At 45.7% G+C, this 18,126-nt stretch overlaps 7 protein-coding genes across 7 annotated transcripts; 3 read left to right on the top strand and 4 right to left on the bottom strand.

Annotated features, from left to right (window-relative positions):
* Positions 1-138: 138 nt before the first annotated feature.
* EDB82DRAFT_510390 (general substrate transporter) lies at positions 139-1,975 on the bottom strand. Its single transcript, XM_025729109.2, has one exon. It carries the CDS (start codon positions 1,849-1,851, stop codon positions 229-231), a length of 1,623 nt encoding a protein of 540 aa, XP_025583410.2. The 5' UTR covers positions 1,852-1,975; the 3' UTR covers positions 139-228.
* A 346-nt stretch (positions 1,976-2,321) lies between these two features.
* Positions 2,322-5,400, top strand: EDB82DRAFT_466215 (bacterial alpha-L-rhamnosidase-domain-containing protein). Its single transcript, XM_025729108.2, has 2 exons — positions 2,322-4,394; positions 4,443-5,400. The coding sequence occupies exons 1-2, from the start codon at positions 2,604-2,606 to the stop codon at positions 5,382-5,384; spliced, it is 2,733 nt and encodes a 910-aa protein (XP_025583409.1). The 5' UTR covers positions 2,322-2,603; the 3' UTR covers positions 5,385-5,400.
* Positions 5,401-6,515: 1,115 nt separating this feature from the next.
* EDB82DRAFT_528282 (uncharacterized protein) lies at positions 6,516-6,847 on the bottom strand (the record flags this gene model as incomplete). The annotated part of the gene is made up of 2 exons (XM_025729106.1): positions 6,516-6,749; positions 6,803-6,847. 2 exons carry the CDS (start codon positions 6,845-6,847, stop codon positions 6,516-6,518), a joined length of 279 nt encoding a protein of 92 aa, XP_025583407.1.
* Positions 6,848-8,212: 1,365 nt separating this feature from the next.
* On the bottom strand, positions 8,213-10,427 carry EDB82DRAFT_568681 (uncharacterized protein; the record flags this gene model as incomplete). The annotated part of the gene is made up of 5 exons (XM_065609870.1): positions 9,959-10,427; positions 9,039-9,714; positions 8,908-9,008; positions 8,609-8,805; positions 8,213-8,536 (listed from the first exon to the last, which is right to left on the bottom strand). Exons 1-5 carry the CDS (start codon positions 10,317-10,319, stop codon positions 8,213-8,215), a joined length of 1,659 nt encoding a protein of 552 aa, XP_065464299.1. The 5' UTR covers positions 10,320-10,427.
* A 1,702-nt stretch (positions 10,428-12,129) lies between these two features.
* On the top strand, positions 12,130-12,655 carry EDB82DRAFT_560155 (uncharacterized protein; the record flags this gene model as incomplete). The annotated part of the gene is made up of 4 exons (XM_065609728.1): positions 12,130-12,285; positions 12,342-12,477; positions 12,531-12,545; positions 12,596-12,655. Exons 1-4 carry the CDS (start codon positions 12,185-12,187, stop codon positions 12,653-12,655), a joined length of 312 nt encoding a protein of 103 aa, XP_065464298.1. The 5' UTR covers positions 12,130-12,184.
* A 122-nt stretch (positions 12,656-12,777) lies between these two features.
* On the bottom strand, positions 12,778-14,558 carry EDB82DRAFT_510386 (uncharacterized protein). Its single transcript, XM_065608846.1, has 3 exons — positions 14,433-14,558; positions 13,418-14,380; positions 12,778-13,365 (listed from the first exon to the last, which is right to left on the bottom strand). Exons 2-3 carry the CDS (start codon positions 14,373-14,375, stop codon positions 12,932-12,934), a joined length of 1,392 nt encoding a protein of 463 aa, XP_065464297.1. The 5' UTR covers positions 14,376-14,380; positions 14,433-14,558; the 3' UTR covers positions 12,778-12,931.
* An 838-nt stretch (positions 14,559-15,396) lies between these two features.
* EDB82DRAFT_450399 (uncharacterized protein) lies at positions 15,397-18,121 on the top strand. The gene is made up of 2 exons (XM_065607817.1): positions 15,397-15,977; positions 16,037-18,121. The coding sequence occupies exons 1-2, from the start codon at positions 15,621-15,623 to the stop codon at positions 18,023-18,025; spliced, it is 2,346 nt and encodes a 781-aa protein (XP_065464296.1). The 5' UTR covers positions 15,397-15,620; the 3' UTR covers positions 18,026-18,121.
* Positions 18,122-18,126: the final 5 nt, after the last annotated feature.

The raw sequence follows: 18,126 nt of genomic DNA, 5'->3' as shown, positions 1-18,126 counted from the left end.
TCGAGTAATACGTTCCTATCTATTGGCCTAGATCATGTGGTAAAGCAAGGAAACTGTAAGTATATTACGCTATCTCTTTTCATCGCCTTCGTACCATTAAATGGAGCCGGATTGCAGTCAACGGATTAAATCGTAGAATTGTAACAGAAACATTATTCAAACTAAAGAGTACCTATGAAAAACTTCACCTGACCTAATGGCCATTACTAACGAAAGGTTCCCATTAACTTAGGCATCTCGAGGCTTCCCCTCTGCACCATTCTCAATCGCATATGCCTCCTCAGCACGACGCTCAGCAAGGGTAACGTGCTTGCGGAACTTTCGAGCAGGGATCTTATCCATAAAGAGCTCATCCAACTCCTCATAACTTCTCATGCGGGTCTCAGGAACAAATAGGAACGCCAGAACAGCAAAGACGATCATAAAGCCGCCGAAAATGAAACCAATCTTGGCTTTGAGGTTGGCATACTCAGGATTAAAGATGTACGGCGCGACAAAAGACCACATTGTGTTGATAGCTGAAGAAATGCAAATAGCAATCGCAATCGTCTTGGTTCGCAGGACTGAAGTAGGAATCTCTCCAGCGATTGTGTATACAGTTGAACCAACACCAACATTGTAGAAGAAGTTGTACATGGTGTAAAAGCCAACTGATGCGGTAACAGCAGCTGTGTTATCGACTGAGCCAGAGATACCCATGCACATAAGAAGGCAAGCAAGGGCGATGCATCCAGTGACGTACATAGGTCGACGACCGTAAAAGTCGCCTACAAGGAAAGCGATAGTTGCGCCAGACATGGAAAGGATCTGAGCGCCAATCTGAATCTGGAAGGACTTCGAGTCGCTAATTCCGAGGTACTGATACATCAAAGCACCGTAATTGGAAACAAATCCCAAGCCAGACATTGGCTCTGACAGAAACACCATGATGGCAATAAGGGATCTTCGAAGGTTGGTACCCTTGAAACAGTCGAGGTAAGAACCAAGGTTTGAAGACTCTGCTTCTTCCAGAGTCAACTTGATTCGTTCCAAATGTCCAGAAGCGTCTTCTGGGTCGGAGTACATTCGGCCAAGGGCTTTGCGGGCCTTCTCAATCTTGCCTTTGCGGACCAAAAAGACTGGAGATTCAGGCATGAAAATTTGACCGACTAGAGCGACTGCTGCGAAACCCCACTGGGCAACAATCAACGATTGCCAGGACCAGTTGGTATCCCACTGAGAGCTGAAATTGGACAAGATGGCAGAGATGAAGGGACCGATGCATTGAGCAAGGTTGCAGAAACCAATGGTAGTAGAGCGAATAGCCAATGGTGATACGTCAGCAACGTAGGCTGTGCAGAGGTTCTGGAAAGCTCCGATAGCGATAAAGTTGATCATCTTTCCAGCGAAGAACATCTCGATAGAGGTAGAGGCAAACTCGACGCCAACAGAACCAATGTTGATGGCAGCGGCAGCAAGAACGACTGGTTTGAAGCCGATAATGTCGGCAAAGTATGATGAAGCCCAAGCACCAAAGATAGCAGCGGCATTCGAACCTCCACTGAGGGCCGACTGCCAGCTGGTCTCGATGAAGTAATCTCCCTTCTCATCAGGCTTGCCGAAGCGTTCCTTGAAGACAGGAATACTAATGACTGAACCTGAAGACTGATTCTCGAAACCACGGACAATCAAAGTCCAGAGCATGACCCCGATCCATAGCAGAAGCCATGGATCTTTGCGGAATGTCTGCAAATAGGTTCTGTTGTGTTCTTGTTGTTGGATAGCATGACCGCGGGTATGGCTGGGGGAGATGTGGAGGGATTTGGAGGTATTGGATCGCTCGATGTGGGCGGTGGATTCTGGTTTCTCCATGTTTCCAGAATTGGTTGGATATATTAATGATAACAATTGATAAGAAGTTCCACTCAAGGACTTTGTATGGAGGAGTCAATTGGTAGAGGGGAAGAGATAGCAGATCCCTCGGTTTATATTTATGTGCAGCATCATACAAACAATAGAGTAACAACCTCAATTTCCCCGCATAAATGTCCCCTGTCGTCTCCAGGCTCATAGCGCGGGGACCCCGGACGGAGAAGAACTAGACTGGTGAGGCAAAAAGACTAGATAACCAATAGGAAAACCTCAAAGCCGGCGCTATTCTCACTGGCGCCGGCTTTTAACTCGTTTGACTGGTGAGTTCTCCGGATCTAGTCCCCATATTCATGGTAACCTCCTTTCAGAAGACTTGGAAATATCAGCTGCTCGGGTCTCGATTCACCGAATTGAAGTCATGATCCAATCGTTACCAAATAACCGGGTTCAAGACCGTATGATGTTGGAGACAGGAATCGATCAGCAGGCCAACGGTTCGTAAATTATTACACCGAGTCGAATGCTGGTCTTGGAAAACATTTTCCCAGTACGGAACACTACCTCCAACTATTTCATCGGTTACGCATGTCTGCATGAACTAGCGAGTCGTTCCCTAGTACGCTAAACAAAACTGGGGACTACTCCTCACCTCAGGGCTAACCTGATTTCTGCTCAGTATAAAGAATAGGTCTAAGTAATTTCTCTCCTTGAATGACACTTCGTTACATTCATTCGGGTTATTTACCGCCATTATGTCTCTCAAAGTAATTGACGTTCGCTTCGAGCACTATCGCCACCCTAATACCCTAGGCGTTCACGAAAAGAAACCACGCATCTCGTGGCGCTTTCAAGGCGCACCGCCTGGCTTTGAACAAGAGGCCTATGAGATACGGGTTAACAAGAGTTTCGGGCAACAAAAGGATCATGTTTGTACTGTTGAGATTGAATCATCGCAGTCTTACTTGGTTCCTTGGCCTGCAGAGGCACTTGTGTCCCGTCAGAGATACACCGTCTCTGTCAGAGTAAAGGGCAAAGGCCAAACCGCCTTCACCGAGTGGAGCGATGATGCATGGTTAGAAACCGGCATCTTTGAGCGAAGTTGCTGGAAGGGCAACTTCATTTCCGCTCCATGGTCTGAAAAACACAACGATAAGCCCCAGCCAGAAGATCTCTTTCGCAAGAACTTCCGGTTGAGAGGGACAGTACAATCAGCCAGACTGTACATTACAGCTCGAGGTGTATACGAAGCCGAGATCAATGGTCAACGCGTCGGTGATCACTTCTTGGCACCTGGCTGGACTTGCTACGATGATCGGTTGACATACCAGACTTACAATGTCACCGAATCACTCAATGACCAAGACAATTGCTTGGGTATTCGTTTGGCCGAAGGATGGTTCACCGGTCGCCTAAGCTTTGACGGCGGCCGAAGAAATATCTACGGTCCTCGAACAAGTTTACTAGCTCAGCTTGAGTTACGTTTTGACGATGGAACTACTCAAATTGTCTCGACAAATGACGAGTGGACAGTATCCCAGGGTCCAATCCGTCAGGCAGAGCTGTATGACGGAGAAAAGTACGACTCCACTCTCGAGACCCCAGGATGGTCTTCTCCTGGTGATATGAATGGCCCTTGGGAGAAAGCAGAAGAGGTGCCGTTCGTATCTGAGAAAATTGAACTTGCCGCTGCTATTACCGAGCCAGTTCGTCGTATCGAATCTGTGGCGCCTGTGGGGAAAATTGTCACGCCAACAGGAAAGACCATTATCGACTTTGGTCAGAACTTGGTGGGCTATGTCCGCATCAAACAGGTCAAAGGCCCTCGCGGACACAAAGTCACCTTAAGACATGCCGAAGTTCTTGAGAATGGAGAATTGGGCACAAGACCTCTAAGAAAATGCGATGCCACTGATATCTACACACTTAGAGGTGATGCAGAACCAGAGAGCTATGAGCCAAGATTTACCTATCATGGCTTTCGCTATCTACAGATCGAAGACTGGCCTTGGCCTGAAAAAGATGTTACAGACGCAGTTGAGGCCGTGGTGTGTCACACGGATATGGAAGAACAGGGACAATTCTCATGCTCCGATGACAAACTCAACAAGCTTTTTAGCAATGTCCGCTGGAGCATGAGAGACAACTTTCTTTCGATACCTACAGACTGCCCCCAACGAGATGAACGTCTCGGATGGACAGGAGACCTGGCATTATTCGCCCCAACAGCTACTTTCATCTATGGTTGCTTTCCGATTCTGAAAGACTGGCTCAAGGGCGTCTGGTTTGATCAGAAACAGCGAGGAGGAATCCCTCCAATGGTCTCGCCAAATGTCCTTGACAAGTGCAGGATATGGGGCCCTATTTGGCCCTGTGCGATTTGGCACGATGTTGTCGTTTTGGCACCATGGGCTTTGTATCAAGAGACAGCAGATCCATCTATTTTGTCCGACCAGTTCGAGTCTATGGAGGCTTGGTTGAGAATCATCCCCAGGAACAAAAACGGTTCTACGCATCTTTGGTCGTTTGATGCGGATCAGCTTGCGGTATGTACATCATTAAATGAGAAATAACGACCTCGCTGACTTCAAAAGGACTGGCTTGACCCGAGTGCACCACCAGACGATGCAGCCAAAGCTACGACTGATCCCCCATTAGTCGCCAATGCATTCCTGATACATTGTCTCGACATTATGGGGCAGGTCTGTAGTGTGCTTGGAAAGTCAGAAAGTAGCTCACACTACACGACATGGGCCGAAAAGGCTCGTGTTGAATTTTCTCAAGAATATGCTTCACCAAATGGCCGTCTGGTATCAGATACTCAAACCGCCTATGCTCTCGCCATCTGCTTCAATCTACTGAAGGAGCAACAGCTATCACGCGCTGGCTCACGGCTCTCAGACATTGTCAGACGAAACAGCTTTAAAATAGGCACAGGTTTTGCTGGAACGCCGTATGTCTGCGAAGCTCTCACACGAACAGGCCACAGCAATGTAGCTTACACGATGCTCCTCAACGAGAAGTGTCCTTCTTGGCTGTACGCTATTTCCATGGGTGGAACAACAACTTGGGAACGATGGGATAGCATGCTACCAGATGGGTCAATCAACCCGGGCGAGATGACCAGTTTCAACCATTACGCCTACGGAGCAGTAGCCAAGTTCATGGTGGAAAGATTGGCTGGACTTCAACAAGTTGAGGCTGGATGGAAAAAGTCTAGGATGCAGCCAGAAATTATTGGAGATTTCACGTGCTCGTCTGCATCGCATCTAACCCCTTATGGAAAGGTGTCGAGTTCTTGGAAGTTGGAGAATGAAGATGGCAAGGATATGCTGTTTGTGGATGTTGAGGTACCAACTGGTACAACAATGGATGTCGTGCTGCCTGATGGAGAGCACACCAGGACGGAGAGTGTTGGCTCTGGTAAGTGGTCTTTCAAGGCACGGTTTGAGAAGAGGGTTGAGTGGCCGGTGAAGGAGACGAAGTTCATATTGCAGGAGATTGTCGAGGAAGCTGAGAGAGACGCGTCCCATTAGTAAGCAACCGACGCGTATTAATTTTAATCCTTGATACAAGTGCTACCCTAGACGTCCGCGTATTTCACCCTTTAGTTACGTCGCGTATCAATCCAAATGACTACACGACAATGATGTCCCAATTAAAATAGATTCTCATCAATACAGCATAGAACCATAGATAATTTGCCCTAGAATGACAACTTACGTTCCCCTAGAGGAGAATTTTACAACCCAACATGATGGCTCAGACTCGTTAGCAATCAACGTTGATCTCCCCCATCGCTTGTTGACTTGCGTCATTCTGAAAACAGTCGCCCGAATCTATGAATATGATGACCCTTGTGTTCCCATTTCTAAACACTTTATAGTCAAGACAGGACTATTCGTTCATCTCAGTGAAGCAGCAACAATGCGTTTCGTGGCTGCTAATACCTCCATTCCTGTACCAACTGTCCACTGCTCATTCATCCACAAAAATCAGGCCTTCATTATTATGGAACGCGTACAAGGACATTCTTTTGTCAAAGGCTTGTCAATATCATCCCATGCAGAACTTGAAAATATTTTCAAGCAACTTCGACAAATGTTTCAAGAGCTGAAGGCCCTCCCGCCACCTCCCGGAACTGGAGTACACAACTTTCTGGGCGGTTCTTTACGTGATTCGCGTATACCCCGGTCAAGACCGAGAATCGGGCCGTTCAAATCTATTCGTGACTTCCACTTTTGGCTGCTTGACGGTCTCCACCCAGAAGAACATCCAAATCACGTTGATGACGATGATTGGAAGAGGATCAAAGACATGGTAATTATACAGGACGGCCTAAGGCAACCGCCAGTGTTTGCTCATGGTGATTTGAACCCGTTCAACATTATGGTTCGCGATGGCCGTGTCGCTGGCATCATTGATTGGGAGTTTGCAGGCTGGTATCATTACTACTGGGAATACACGGCGGCATGGTATGGGAATGAAACTCGACAAGCATGGCAAGATCTTCTAACTAGGTTTCTCGACGTCTATCCGGAGGAGCTTGAGATAGAAAAAACACGACAAAAATGGTGAGGAGACCTGTGAGTTCTTATAGCCGAATCGTTCATGCCATGACTACACGATGATTGTTTTACGGATCATTACTCAATCCTCTGGCGTTTTCAAAGCACAACTCGTGTAATTTCCAATGTTATTTGGATATTTAAGAAAACGTATTCATCAGGTCCGACCAAGGTGTTGTAATCAGGTCCATGTGGGCCGATATTATTGTACGCCGCTTGTTTGACCTTTTCCTGCCAAGCTTGAGAACCTGCCATATCGCTCTGCTGAAATGCCGCCTCGTAGTACGACCTGGCGGCCCGATATTGGTTTTCCGCCACAGAGTAGGGAGGATACTGATAAGTGATTAGAGCGATAGCCTTGGAAAGAATCAAGCTGATCTACTTACATTTTGAATAACCCATTGATTAAAGTTATCCTCAGTTAAACCCATTTCTCAAATATCGTCGCAGTTTTTCTCAGCCTTCTCCTTTTACTGATAACTTAGTCATACGCGGCTTGGAATTTCTCCTTGAAATCCTGGATGCGAGCTTGTTCGGCCACTGTAGAATGCGTCAGGGTAATAACTAGGTAATTTCTACCAATGACATGGTATAATGATAAAGAGCATGGTATATTTGATACTAAAGGGAGTCCCTTGTACGATCTTATAGGCAACATGTGTTTCTAGCGCTCTGCACGCTGACGTGTACACATGTGAAGATGGCTGGTGAGCGACACAAGACATTTATCTAGGTAACTTTCTTTGGGTGCAGAGCGATATTTCTCCGCGATCTACTTCTACAAAGACTACAGGATTGGTACAGTGAAAGAACTAGTTACTGTGTGGCTCAGTTTCAGCTCAAGTTTAGTGCTGATCGCATACTATTCGAGAGTTGAGGTCGGGTGCTAACCTGATAAGAACATCTTAACTTCTCAACAAAACCATTCCATCATCTTTTTTATAGGTGCAGTCATTTCATGCCGGCCGGATTTGAGAGCTTTTTACATAAATCAAACACTGTCGCTCTGTTAATCTGTCCAGCGGAGAATGAGTGATACAGCAAGCTTGTGACGGCTGAGTTTTCCAAGAGATAAACTAGTCCATTCTGAGTTTATGTTGGCACAGTCGTAGGATAGAATACTGTGCGTAGCGAAGTGTTGGGTCGTAACAAAGCTGCGTCGTGTGAAGAGGTTGGAACTCGACTTATCATCGTGGCGTGCTAATATGATATTGTTAACATACGCAATGACGTCAGTACTAGTACCCCGCCTCCATACAAAACTCAATTCAACCTCACTCGGAACACGATGGACCACTCCTTGGCTTTTAACCAAGATATGTCAACCAAGACAAGGTGAGACTGCAGACGGTATTCGCCGCGGAAGCCCATCAAGTAGAACAAAAAGATTACCGGATTGATGGCCATATCAACGAACATTATTCGTGTGGTGTGCTGAAATCTTCAATGTCTGCTTGTTTCACAGTTGAAGATGGGAACTCGGTCTCCCTACCTTTACAATCACACCTGATGTGAAAATTTTGCGGTGACAGATCACCATACAACTGATGATCGTATCATTTGTTACAAGAAAGAAATTTCGCTCTGCGGATCAACACATAAGCTCATGACACTCAGGGAGTTGGCAACAGTAGTTATACCGCTACCAATATTACCCTATACTCATGTTTGCAGTTGTGTCTTGTCAGTGATCTGATAAGCTTATCGGTATTTGATCCAATAAGACAACATCGCTTATGTGGCGGTGATAGCCAAATACGGAAAGCGAGCTTCTTTGAACCAATAAGAAGGTGGTATCAGGTGCCCAGCCACAAACAGCCACGCAAAGTACTTGAGACAATCTCGCTTGATCCTAGGATCAGTAACGAAGTCAAATTCCATAACAATCTGAACTTTCGAATCGGAACTCCTCTCTTCTTCAGTGCTTCTTCTGACATGCGCGGGTCAAATTTTGAGAAAGAACCCCCTGGTGGTACCCAAACTAGTACTGCATCCTGGATCAAGATTTCCTCATACCCATCGTCAAGAGGCACGTCATCCGACCGGGGATCAGTTCTACGCAAACTATATCCTTCTTTGAAAAATGCTCTGTTAGCCCATTCCCTGTCCCATAACGGCTCCTAGCCCTTCAAATCATCGCCAAGTAGAGCCTTTGCATGAGAGAGCCTAGGATGATAGCAGGGTCCTGTGACAGTATATGTACTTGGGGATTGAGGACATAAGACATAAGACATTGGATTGCGGGAACCAAGCAACACGGTAATCATATCACCGCTGCGACTCTCCGTTGGGACACGAACAAAGTCTCCGTCGCAAGTATTTGCGCAACCAATGGCTGTGTTATCAGTTGGCATTGTCGATCTGAACTGCCTGTCTGTCACCCAGTAGCCTGTTAGTCCGTCTACCTTATCCCCAGTTTCATTCAACTATCGGCGGATCTTCCATCTCCACTCTTGCAGATAGTGCAATGACCCTGCTGTGATAGGCTGACATCTCTGTATATTGAAGTCTCGTAGGAATCCACAAGTTAACATCATGATGAATTTATCCAGACAACTGTCGTTCTGATATTCTTCACTACTGACGAAGTCTCTAAGGAAAGTGGTAACTTTCTGTCAGTACTCGGTTTCAGTTTCTTCATGTGGCTTACCAGCTAATGGTACAGGGTCATTGAATAGTTCAGATCCTTCAATGCCTGCCACCTCCAATATACTAGGCTCGACTAGATAGGCTGAAGGGAGCGAGTGTGCAGTGACATGGTCGTCGCTGGTTGCCCAGCTTGTAGGTCTCTCCAGATCGGCTACCCAACTTGGACTCCCGGCTGCATTGTATTGGTTCAAAAACTCAATATCTTTGATCCTTTTGATATGGTCGAGACAAATAGAAGTGAAAATCTCCTTTGCGGACTTTGTATAATCTGGTTTGAGAGACTGAGCAACATCAGGCTCCACAAAGCCTTGAATTGCAAACACCTTGTCGCGGACATCGGAACATTCATAATGTTTGGTGAATGACATAAAATCAATATAACTGTCATCCGAATTTGCTCGGTAATCAAAAAAGGAGGACATGAACTTAGGGAGGATCAAATTGACATTAGAAATGAATATTGAGACGTCCAGAACGCCTGGCGGTGGGCACCTGGCAACTGCAGCGAGATAGAGCCCTTTCGCAAATCCATGCTTTGACATCTCTTCATTACCAAGCTTAATAATGCATGTGTTTTCATCAGCCAAGACGATTTCTTGATACATCCATAGACGCTTATGCCAGTCAAGCGCTAGTAGTTGTTCGAATGCTCGTCATTGAGCAGCAGTTAGTGGTATAGGGTCAACGGTCTCAGACACACGTTTGTCAGATGATTTTTTGAACACCATGTTATAACCGTGGTAGTTGGGCTCGAAAGCTAAGTACTTAAACTGCTCGCTTGCCCAGCGCATGGTTTCCATGGCCATAGTACTGCAGGAAGTCTCAGGTCCAAACCATACTACGACCCTGTCGGCAAAGCGATATATATCAGCCAATGCGTTGGACTTGATAACTGCGCTCTCCAAGGTCTGCTTGGTTGATACAGATCTGGTCACACAGCACGACCCGTTCTTCAGTTGGCAATCGAAGAGCACGGAGAGAAACTGCCAGGTTATTTGCAATATTCAGAGTAATCCTTTCGCTTGCCGAGACGAGATTGTCTGACGTCGGATCATTTCTGAGGCTGTTTGATTGTGGTCGAGACGGGTGACCCCAGGTGTAAGACAAGGCCTCAAACTTGGGTATCTCATCATCGTGTGGCGAGAGAAATCTCTGCCGGATGTTGCCTATAAGGCTACCTTCAATAGTCCCGGGCTGAAGTTCGAGAACACGAATCCCTCGGGGTAGAAGAGTCATGTATTGGAAATGACGCATTTTATAGAAAACGATATTCGAAGTAGCAAAAGATACGTGGCGAGAAGCCGCCGCTAGGATCTGATGTTTCGACAAGAGAGTTGGTAAAAGTCAACAAGAGAAAATGTTTAGTTGTTTGAAAAGAAAATGGAGGAAGCCGACGACATCTGACATCGAATAAGGCTGTGCATCATCCCTGTCTTCGTTCCAATCAATTATGAATGCAGTGCTAACTACTTTAGGTACATATCTTTACATTACCGCATCTTCAATCAGTCTTACGCCAAGACAAGTCGAAATAAGTACGTAGAAAAATATTCTGATACTATCTTAAGTAGGAGAGATATTATTCTTTGAATTGAGTTTCAAGCCGAGAAACCATAGACATCCAAAGCCTTGCGGAGTCCCAAATGACTGGGTTTATTGTCCAGACTTTCAGTGCCGAGGTGTAGGCTGCATTCAAGTGATACAGTCACAATGTAATCACTAGAAGGTTAAAGAGATGTTGTTACCAGAGCTGACACAATAGTGCTTTGGGCATGATTAAGTTGATAGGGACTAGCCGCACGCCACTGTTATAGACATTTTTGCTAAACATCCATTGTCAGATTCTCAAGAAATTGAAACGCAGGAAATTGTCATCTTGAAAAGCCCTCCAGCTAAAAACCTACCCACGCTCACGTCTATCATTCTTACAATCTAGCCTTCGCTTAGGGTTTCGCCTATATATCATGGTTTGATACTCAACCTACGGATCAAGCCGTTTTACACTATCGCTCGCAATAGGTATCCAGTTCCCAATAGACAATGGTCTTACCTGACAAGTGCTGTTTATCTACTGGTAACTCGAAACATAGATCGAGGAATCCATACTTGAGAGACTCATTGTTCAGGAACCCGATTAGAGTTTTTCATGGGGCATTCTTTTGTGGCGCAAGGAAACTCATCTATGATTGATAGGTCTGCCACTTGAGCACAGAGCTTGGGGTCTGGACTTTGGGCGGAACCGGCCACAATACGCAAGATCTACAGGTTCACTTCATTGAAAGTTCGAGGTTTTGGGTTAGTTGTTCAATTACTGTGTATAAATGAATTCAAGTACCATTCTCGGAGACAGCAAGCCACCTAACAATCAAAACAGTATCTCAGGCACTGAAGCCAAAGTTTCATAAAGCTTAAGGAGAATAATATCAATCTTTTTGGAAAGTCTCCGTCCTCCACTTGCGTACCAAAAGACGCATGGTGTATGGGCTTAGAATCTCCCTCGCCCCCCGCAAGGAGCGAGAATTACACTTGGTTACACCATAGTAGTCCGGATAGACACCTCGATTCCGATGGCCCGATGCAGGGAGTTCGATCGAGTCATCTTGTTATTGCACTGCGTCCGCATCCCCGCCTTTACGAAACACTAGTGCATCCACGGTACCTTGCAATAGGAGCCTTGGAGTTCAGACATCCAGTCAATGAACCGAAGCAGATGCATACTTGAACACGGCAAGAGATGACTGAGACAAGATCAGCGATCGCTCGTATTTGTGTCTCACTAGAAGCATCGAGCCGCGTTCCACCCGAGCCGCCTTGGTACCCTTGCATAATTGACCGACAGAAGGGAGCATTTTGCAAGCCAGACATGTAAGAAATACGGACCATCGGTCATTACAACTGTGAAACGTGACGTCAAAGACTACGATGCTTGATCAATCATGAGGAGAGCACGTAACACCGAGAAGGTGGCTGACTCATTGGAAAGATGATGAGCGAAATTGCCACGAGTGAAAAGTCTATAAAGACCGAGGACCTGTCCACAAGTTCTCTCATCTTCTCATCATCAACAGATTCCTTCACTTTCACGTTACACTACAACACTCCGATCCAGATTTATCAAAATGAAGTTCTCCATCGCCTCCACTCTCCTCCTTGCCAACGGCATCGCTGCCATGCCTTGGTCTTCCCTCAACGCTAAGCAGTCCAATGGAGAGGAGATCACGTCCGTTCCATGTTTCTCAGTATACAAATCCATACTAACTCTTCCTTCATTTACAGTCTTCACATTCAAGTCTCCCAGCCCTCTTCCAACCAAGAATTCTCCCCTAAGCACCGCGGAGCCGTCAACGTCCACAACTACGATGTCTGCCTCAAGGTCTGCTGGCCTGAGGAGCCTACATGCCCTGAGGGCTGGGTAAGTAACGCCGAAATCTATGTTCTTCAAGGCTTTGCTGACAACTCGATCAGAACTCCAAGAAATTTGTATGGTACATTGTAGAAAATGGGACTCAATTGTTACTGACAGACTTTAGGGAGACGGTGACTACCCTTGCTGGACCTGCTGCAAGAAGACTGGTGATGACGATCTCTGAACATCAGATCTGTCAGAGCCTTATGGGAAGGGGTTGCAAATATCACATCAATAGGAGGATACTCAGACAGTACAAGTTAAATGGACACTCGTTCTACTTCAAAACAATTTGACATATTTGCTCTATAATTGTAATATGTGCTGAAAAATCTAAGTATTATATTTAGTATATTTTTATCAAATAGAATCAATTTAAATCTCATTGACCTATAACAATTTACTAATCTCTGATCATTCTCTCGTAAAACCCTTCTGTTATAAAATCGATAAAGCCATATCAGGTCTTGCACTCAAATTTGAAAGCCCATACATTCTGAAGGGGTTGCGTGTGATGCTTGGCGAACTGAAAGTCCTGGAGACTGAATATACATAGCTCGTCTTCCGCTTTTTCCAAAGCTAAGGACAACTTCTGCTGGATAGTACAGGAGTGTCCAGAGCCGTACCTTGCGCCATAACCAGTATCATGCCATTCTGGTATCTTGTAGCTTTTGATCATGTTTTTCAAACCTTCAATGCTAAACCGATAAAACGATTGTGGGTAACGCCTGCTCAGAACCCCGTATCTCTTCAGCTCCTTTGTTAAAACACCCAAGAGCATAGCTGAGCACTCATAAGAACACTCCAGTTCTTCTCCTTGTAAACGGTCAAGAAGGTCATAGGTTGCTGTGGATATTTTGTCGAGATAGTTCAGCCGTGCTATATTGATCTGGCCTGCATCCTGGGTCAGTAAGCCTCTATTACAATGTCTCTCGGTCAAGCATACCAAGAATGCTTGAGGGGATAGGGATGTCTCCAGCTTCGATTTCTTTCCCGCTGTGCCTTAATGCTAGCTGGGCCATTGTCTGGAACATCTCTGGTTGTGAGAAAACCCAAGAAACGAACAGACAGAGAATACAGTCTCTTCCGTAAACTGTTGGCACTTTTGACTTTAAGTTTCCTATCCAAATCTCGGCGTTTAGCTCAATGATTTCATGGCATTCATAGTAGTCCACGATCATAGCCAGCTTTGCAAGCATCTCAAGGTCAAGAGACCTTGGTATTTCTCGATGGTAACCGTGTATAGCTGTTAGTACGATGTTGAAAGCCTTAGGATCCCAATCGCTTGCTATTACTTGGCGGAGCCCCGAGTGGTGATCAGCTTTTCCCTCTATAAAAGGACCAGAAAACATCTTCTCAAAGTAAGAGGAAGCTAGCACTAGATGCTTTCCTGAAACTAGCATTCGAATTTCTACCTGACCGGGCAGGTTTGCAGATCTTTCCCCATAATTCGAATCTTGTAGGCTTAAGCTGTCGATATTCTTTCCAGCGCCAGCAGGTCTTGGGTCTGTTGCTTCCGCATCCGAGAGTTCTGGACGAGAATATGTCATGCCAGGGAATAAAGAGAATGGGTCTGCAGTATCACCGAACGACGTAGGGATCGAAATAGGAGATTCTGGTGGCGCTGGAGGTGGTGGCGCTGGAGGTGGTGGGGGAAGACTGAATTTTTTCCCTTTCTTCTTCTTTTTCTCTTTAGTTTCGAGGTGTTTCTTTATTAATTTCTCTTCTCTTATCCACATTCTCTCAGCCTCCCATACAAAGGCTTGATCGATGTTTGTATTGAGAACGAGTTGCGTATCCCCGTTCGAATCGAATATGTAGGTTGATGGCTTTTTGCTGGCGACTTTGTTCTGCAAGCCTCCTTGAATAAAAACATGCTCAGAACTTGAATTGCCATGAGCCATCCTCTCTGGCTTTACTCTTTAGCTTCTGATTATAGAAAGGGCAGAAGAAATACTCACATGTATCAAGTTGAGTTCAGATCACTATGGTCTAGCAATATTTTGGATGGAAATTAGCAAATAGAATGCGGATTGAGTTGTTATATCTATGTAGTTTGAGTAGCCACCGGTTTTTGTTCATGTCAGACGACACCAGGTTCACTGCAGGAGGCCGACCAGCCTTTTTCAACCGCCGTGTCTCTCCTCTTATGATGTAAGCCAATGGCATCTTGCTTATCCTAGTCAATTCTGTTGGTTGTATATTATCTGTTGGTTGGCAAAAAAGGACAAGGCCAACTAAAAAAGGAGTATTTTAGTCATGTGCATGCCACGGCGAAAGTGATATTTTATTGGTAAAGCTGCCCGCACTTTTAAGTATCTAGGGTGGTTAATAACAATAAATGTAAAGCCATAGCTCTCAACCTAAGAAAGAGAAGCAATTGATAATATCATGGATGAACTAAGCAAAGCGAGTCCATCAAACTATGCATTTATGCCCAATTTGACTTTACTGCCCTACCCCGCACTGTAATGATGACTTCGCGCGGTTCTTCCTATGCCACATAACACGGATATACTTTATTTTTGACAGCGGTAAAATTGAATTTCTGATTGGCGCTTGGTTGCGTACTAAAACATAACAACACCTCAACAGCACTTCGCCAAGTTCTGGCTTATCAACGCTCATCTATCCTAATATACTTTGTTTGCGTCGGCTCGCAGCCTAAGCTCCTGTGCGCAGTATCGGTGGTCGGTGAGCGGTTTTTGCTGTCTTGCTATAATATCGGCCCTTTTGAGGCAAGTACATAAGAAATTGATTAGAGGGTCAGAGCATCCTGGAGTGATTGGCGTATTTGATACTTGGTCGGCCTCCCGCATATGCTTCACTACTTTGGACTTTGAATGGTGTTTACCCCCACCAATCATACTATCATAGCCGATAAAGCGGCCGCTACATACGTGTATTGGTCCATACACGGTTGGGAAAACGCGGAGACTCAAACCAACAACTTTCTCTGATTAGGCAAATAGGTCCAACAAGCAGCGCCGGTCGGCCTCCTGCATGGCTAGCTCACTCTGATAAGGCGTCAGTATGCTGTGACGATTTTCAAGTCGTTCATAGCCTGATGGCAAGAGACGTAATAACAGAAGGCACCCGCATCCGTCAAGTTAGACGTTCCGCAGAAACCTGATCCTTTAGCTTCCAGGATGGGAAATATCTTTGGACGTGAGGCAGAGGCAAGCCCGGCGCCTCCTGAACAATGTCCTGGAGTAGCAGTAACAAGACATCCTTTACACTATGGAGGAACTTTTGCTCGCGACGACACGTTCCAAAATCGGGAGGTTCCACGGATTCAGCACACCCGCCCTTGCTTTGCTTATGCTCGTGGAGAATGTTTCCGGGGAACGGCCTGTCGATTCTCACACGCAGGGATCACGAATACGACGACAGGGAACATTCGAAAACCTTGCCGATTTTTCACGCGTGGTCATTGCAGGCGTGGAGAAGCCTGTAATTTCTCCCATGACCGATCCTCGGTGCAGGACTCGACAGATACACCAAAGGTATGTATTTGGTCGTTAGTGAAGTGGAAATCTATGGCAAATTGGCTGATATGAAATAGGATGATGAATGTATCGAAGGTTGGGCTCGTGAGTTTGGAGGCGCCTGGGCCAAGTTCGGAGACGGAGCAGCAATTGTGGACGTCTCACTCCCTTCAGACTTTTCCGCCATTGAAATACGCAATCTTCCAATCAGTGCCTCAGCAAACTCAGTCGGAAACTTGCTTTCTGACGTTGGTATCACGGTATCAATGAGCGATATACGATATATAAAAACTCAAGTCATGTCAAATGGGGTTGCAATTGTCAAAGTTAAAGACCCGGCCTTTGCAACGACCGCGTGTTCGCGACTACAGACGTGTATTGAACCCCCAGACTTGGTAGTCAACTCGATACGCGTTCCAGTCCCTGCAGGATTCCAATTTGGCCAGGTTGACAATAGGCAAGTTCGTTGTTCATGGCATCGGCCCACTAGAACATCCTCTTTACACTTTCCAAACAAGAAAGTTGCAAGCAGATCATTCTACAAGTTCAAAAGCCAAAAGTATCAAGTTAACGGCATGAATGTCACGGCACAGTTACTTGTTGCAGAGGATCCCACTCAGCAAAATGGGAGATGGAAGTTCGATTTGATCGGACTGCGTGCTATCACTACGGCGCACGATATCGCTTCCGTCTTTCCTTCATCTGAAAAACCTTGTCTTATTGCTATGGGAGATCCAAATTACGACATGGATATAGAACTGGACACGATTTTAGTCAAGTCAATGCTGTACGAGAAGGGCGAGTTAGAAAGATGGAGCGTTTCCGACAATTCTACCGCCAAACGGATCAAAGCCCATGCCACGTTTGTTGACAAATCCCATGCACAAGTTGCCGCCTCCTCACTGAATGAAACAGAGTTACCATTCAACAGCACGGGAAAGCTTTTTGTCCAACTCATTACTTCCGTCAAATTTAAAGTTTCAGTCCGCGTTTACAATAGCGTGAAAAAGACAATTGATGAGCACAAATCACAGTGGAATCGCCAGTTCATACATTATTCCGCCCTACCTGAGCGCGGATTTAATCGAATCCTCAAGATCGAGGGTGAGGATCGTCAGCTAGTCGCCCAGGCCAAGAGAACTTTGGAGACTATTATTACTGGCACTGTGATGACGATTGATGGGAAGAACATTTGGTATTCCAACCTCAAGATCAGTAAGAATGCCTACAGGAAGCTTCAGAAGATCGAGCAAGACCTCGAAGTTGTTATCATTCGCGATATACGAGCCTCAAACTTCCGGGCCTTTGGCCCTGAGGATCGTTTGACACAAGCTGCTGACGCCTTACAGCAACTTGTTAACGAATTGAAAGCAGGCGACCACGCCATGAAGAAAGCAGCTGTGCCAGTCAAAACAAAGAATCTTGGGACAGATTGCTCCGTCTGCTTTGGTGAAGCCGAAGAATCACTGGAGACGTCCTGTGGCCACATCTACTGTAACATTTGCTTTGTCAACATGTGTCAATCAGGAGAATTAAGGTCGGGTGATTTCTCAATCAGATGTGTGGGGGACAGTGATACTTGCAAAAAGATACTTCCAATTTCAGAGATACAGACACTTCTTCTCTCTGAAACATTGGAGAATATCCTTGATGCGTCTTTCGCCTCATTCATACGAAGTCACCCAACTGAATTCCGGTATTGCCCGACGCCTGACTGCGATCAAGTCTACCGAGTTTCTTCCCCCGAAAAGGTTCCGTTCATGTTTACATGTGCGCGATGCTTTACTCCTACTTGTACAGCCTGTCACGCTTCACACCCGGGAATATCATGTTCAGAGAATAAAGGCAACGGTTCAGATGATATCGAAAAGCTCATCAAAGCTAAGAAGGATATGGGCGTGAAAGATTGCCCCAAATGCACTACAGCTATCCAGAAATCTGAGGGTTGCAATCATATGACTTGTCAAGCTTGTCGAACGCATATCTGCTGGGTGTGCATGGCGACGTTCGCACAAGACTCCGATTGCTACGCGCACATGAGACGGCTTCATGGTGGCATCATGTAATACAGCTATAACCCCAGAGATTGCAAGAAACTACATTCTGTTGTTTTTTGTAAATAGTAACTTGACAAATTATTGCTTAATAAGATGAAATTCAAGACTGA

The sequence above is a fragment of the Fusarium venenatum genome, assembly GCF_020744135.1.
Source record: "Fusarium venenatum strain MPI-CAGE-CH-0201 chromosome Unknown EDB82scaffold_3, whole genome shotgun sequence".
Taxonomy (NCBI): domain Eukaryota; kingdom Fungi; phylum Ascomycota; class Sordariomycetes; order Hypocreales; family Nectriaceae; genus Fusarium; species Fusarium venenatum.
Note: the sequence above shows the minus strand (reverse complement) of the source record. Positions and strands in the feature narration are given on the sequence as shown.

What these genes read in the sequence shown, in the direction of transcription:
- EDB82DRAFT_510390 (XM_025729109.2), bottom strand. Translation starts at nt 1,851, where the DNA reads ATGGAGAAACCAGAATCCACCGCCCACATCGAGCGATCCAATACCTCC.
- EDB82DRAFT_510386 (XM_065608846.1), bottom strand. Translation starts at nt 14,375, where the DNA reads ATGGCTCATGGCAATTCAAGTTCTGAGCATGTTTTTATTCAAGGAGGC. An exon ending in TATCCCCTCAAGCATTCTTG is followed by an intron (nt 13,366 to 13,417) that starts GTATGCTTGACC and finishes CCCAGGATGCAG; the next exon opens with GCCAGATCAATATAGCACGG.
- EDB82DRAFT_466215 (XM_025729108.2), top strand. Translation starts at nt 2,604, where the DNA reads ATGTCTCTCAAAGTAATTGACGTTCGCTTCGAGCACTATCGCCACCCT. An exon ending in TTGATGCGGATCAGCTTGCG is followed by an intron (nt 4,395 to 4,442) that starts GTATGTACATCA and finishes TGACTTCAAAAG; the next exon opens with GACTGGCTTGACCCGAGTGC.
- EDB82DRAFT_450399 (XM_065607817.1), top strand. Translation starts at nt 15,621, where the DNA reads ATGGGAAATATCTTTGGACGTGAGGCAGAGGCAAGCCCGGCGCCTCCT. An exon ending in ACTCGACAGATACACCAAAG is followed by an intron (nt 15,978 to 16,036) that starts GTATGTATTTGG and finishes GATATGAAATAG; the next exon opens with GATGATGAATGTATCGAAGG.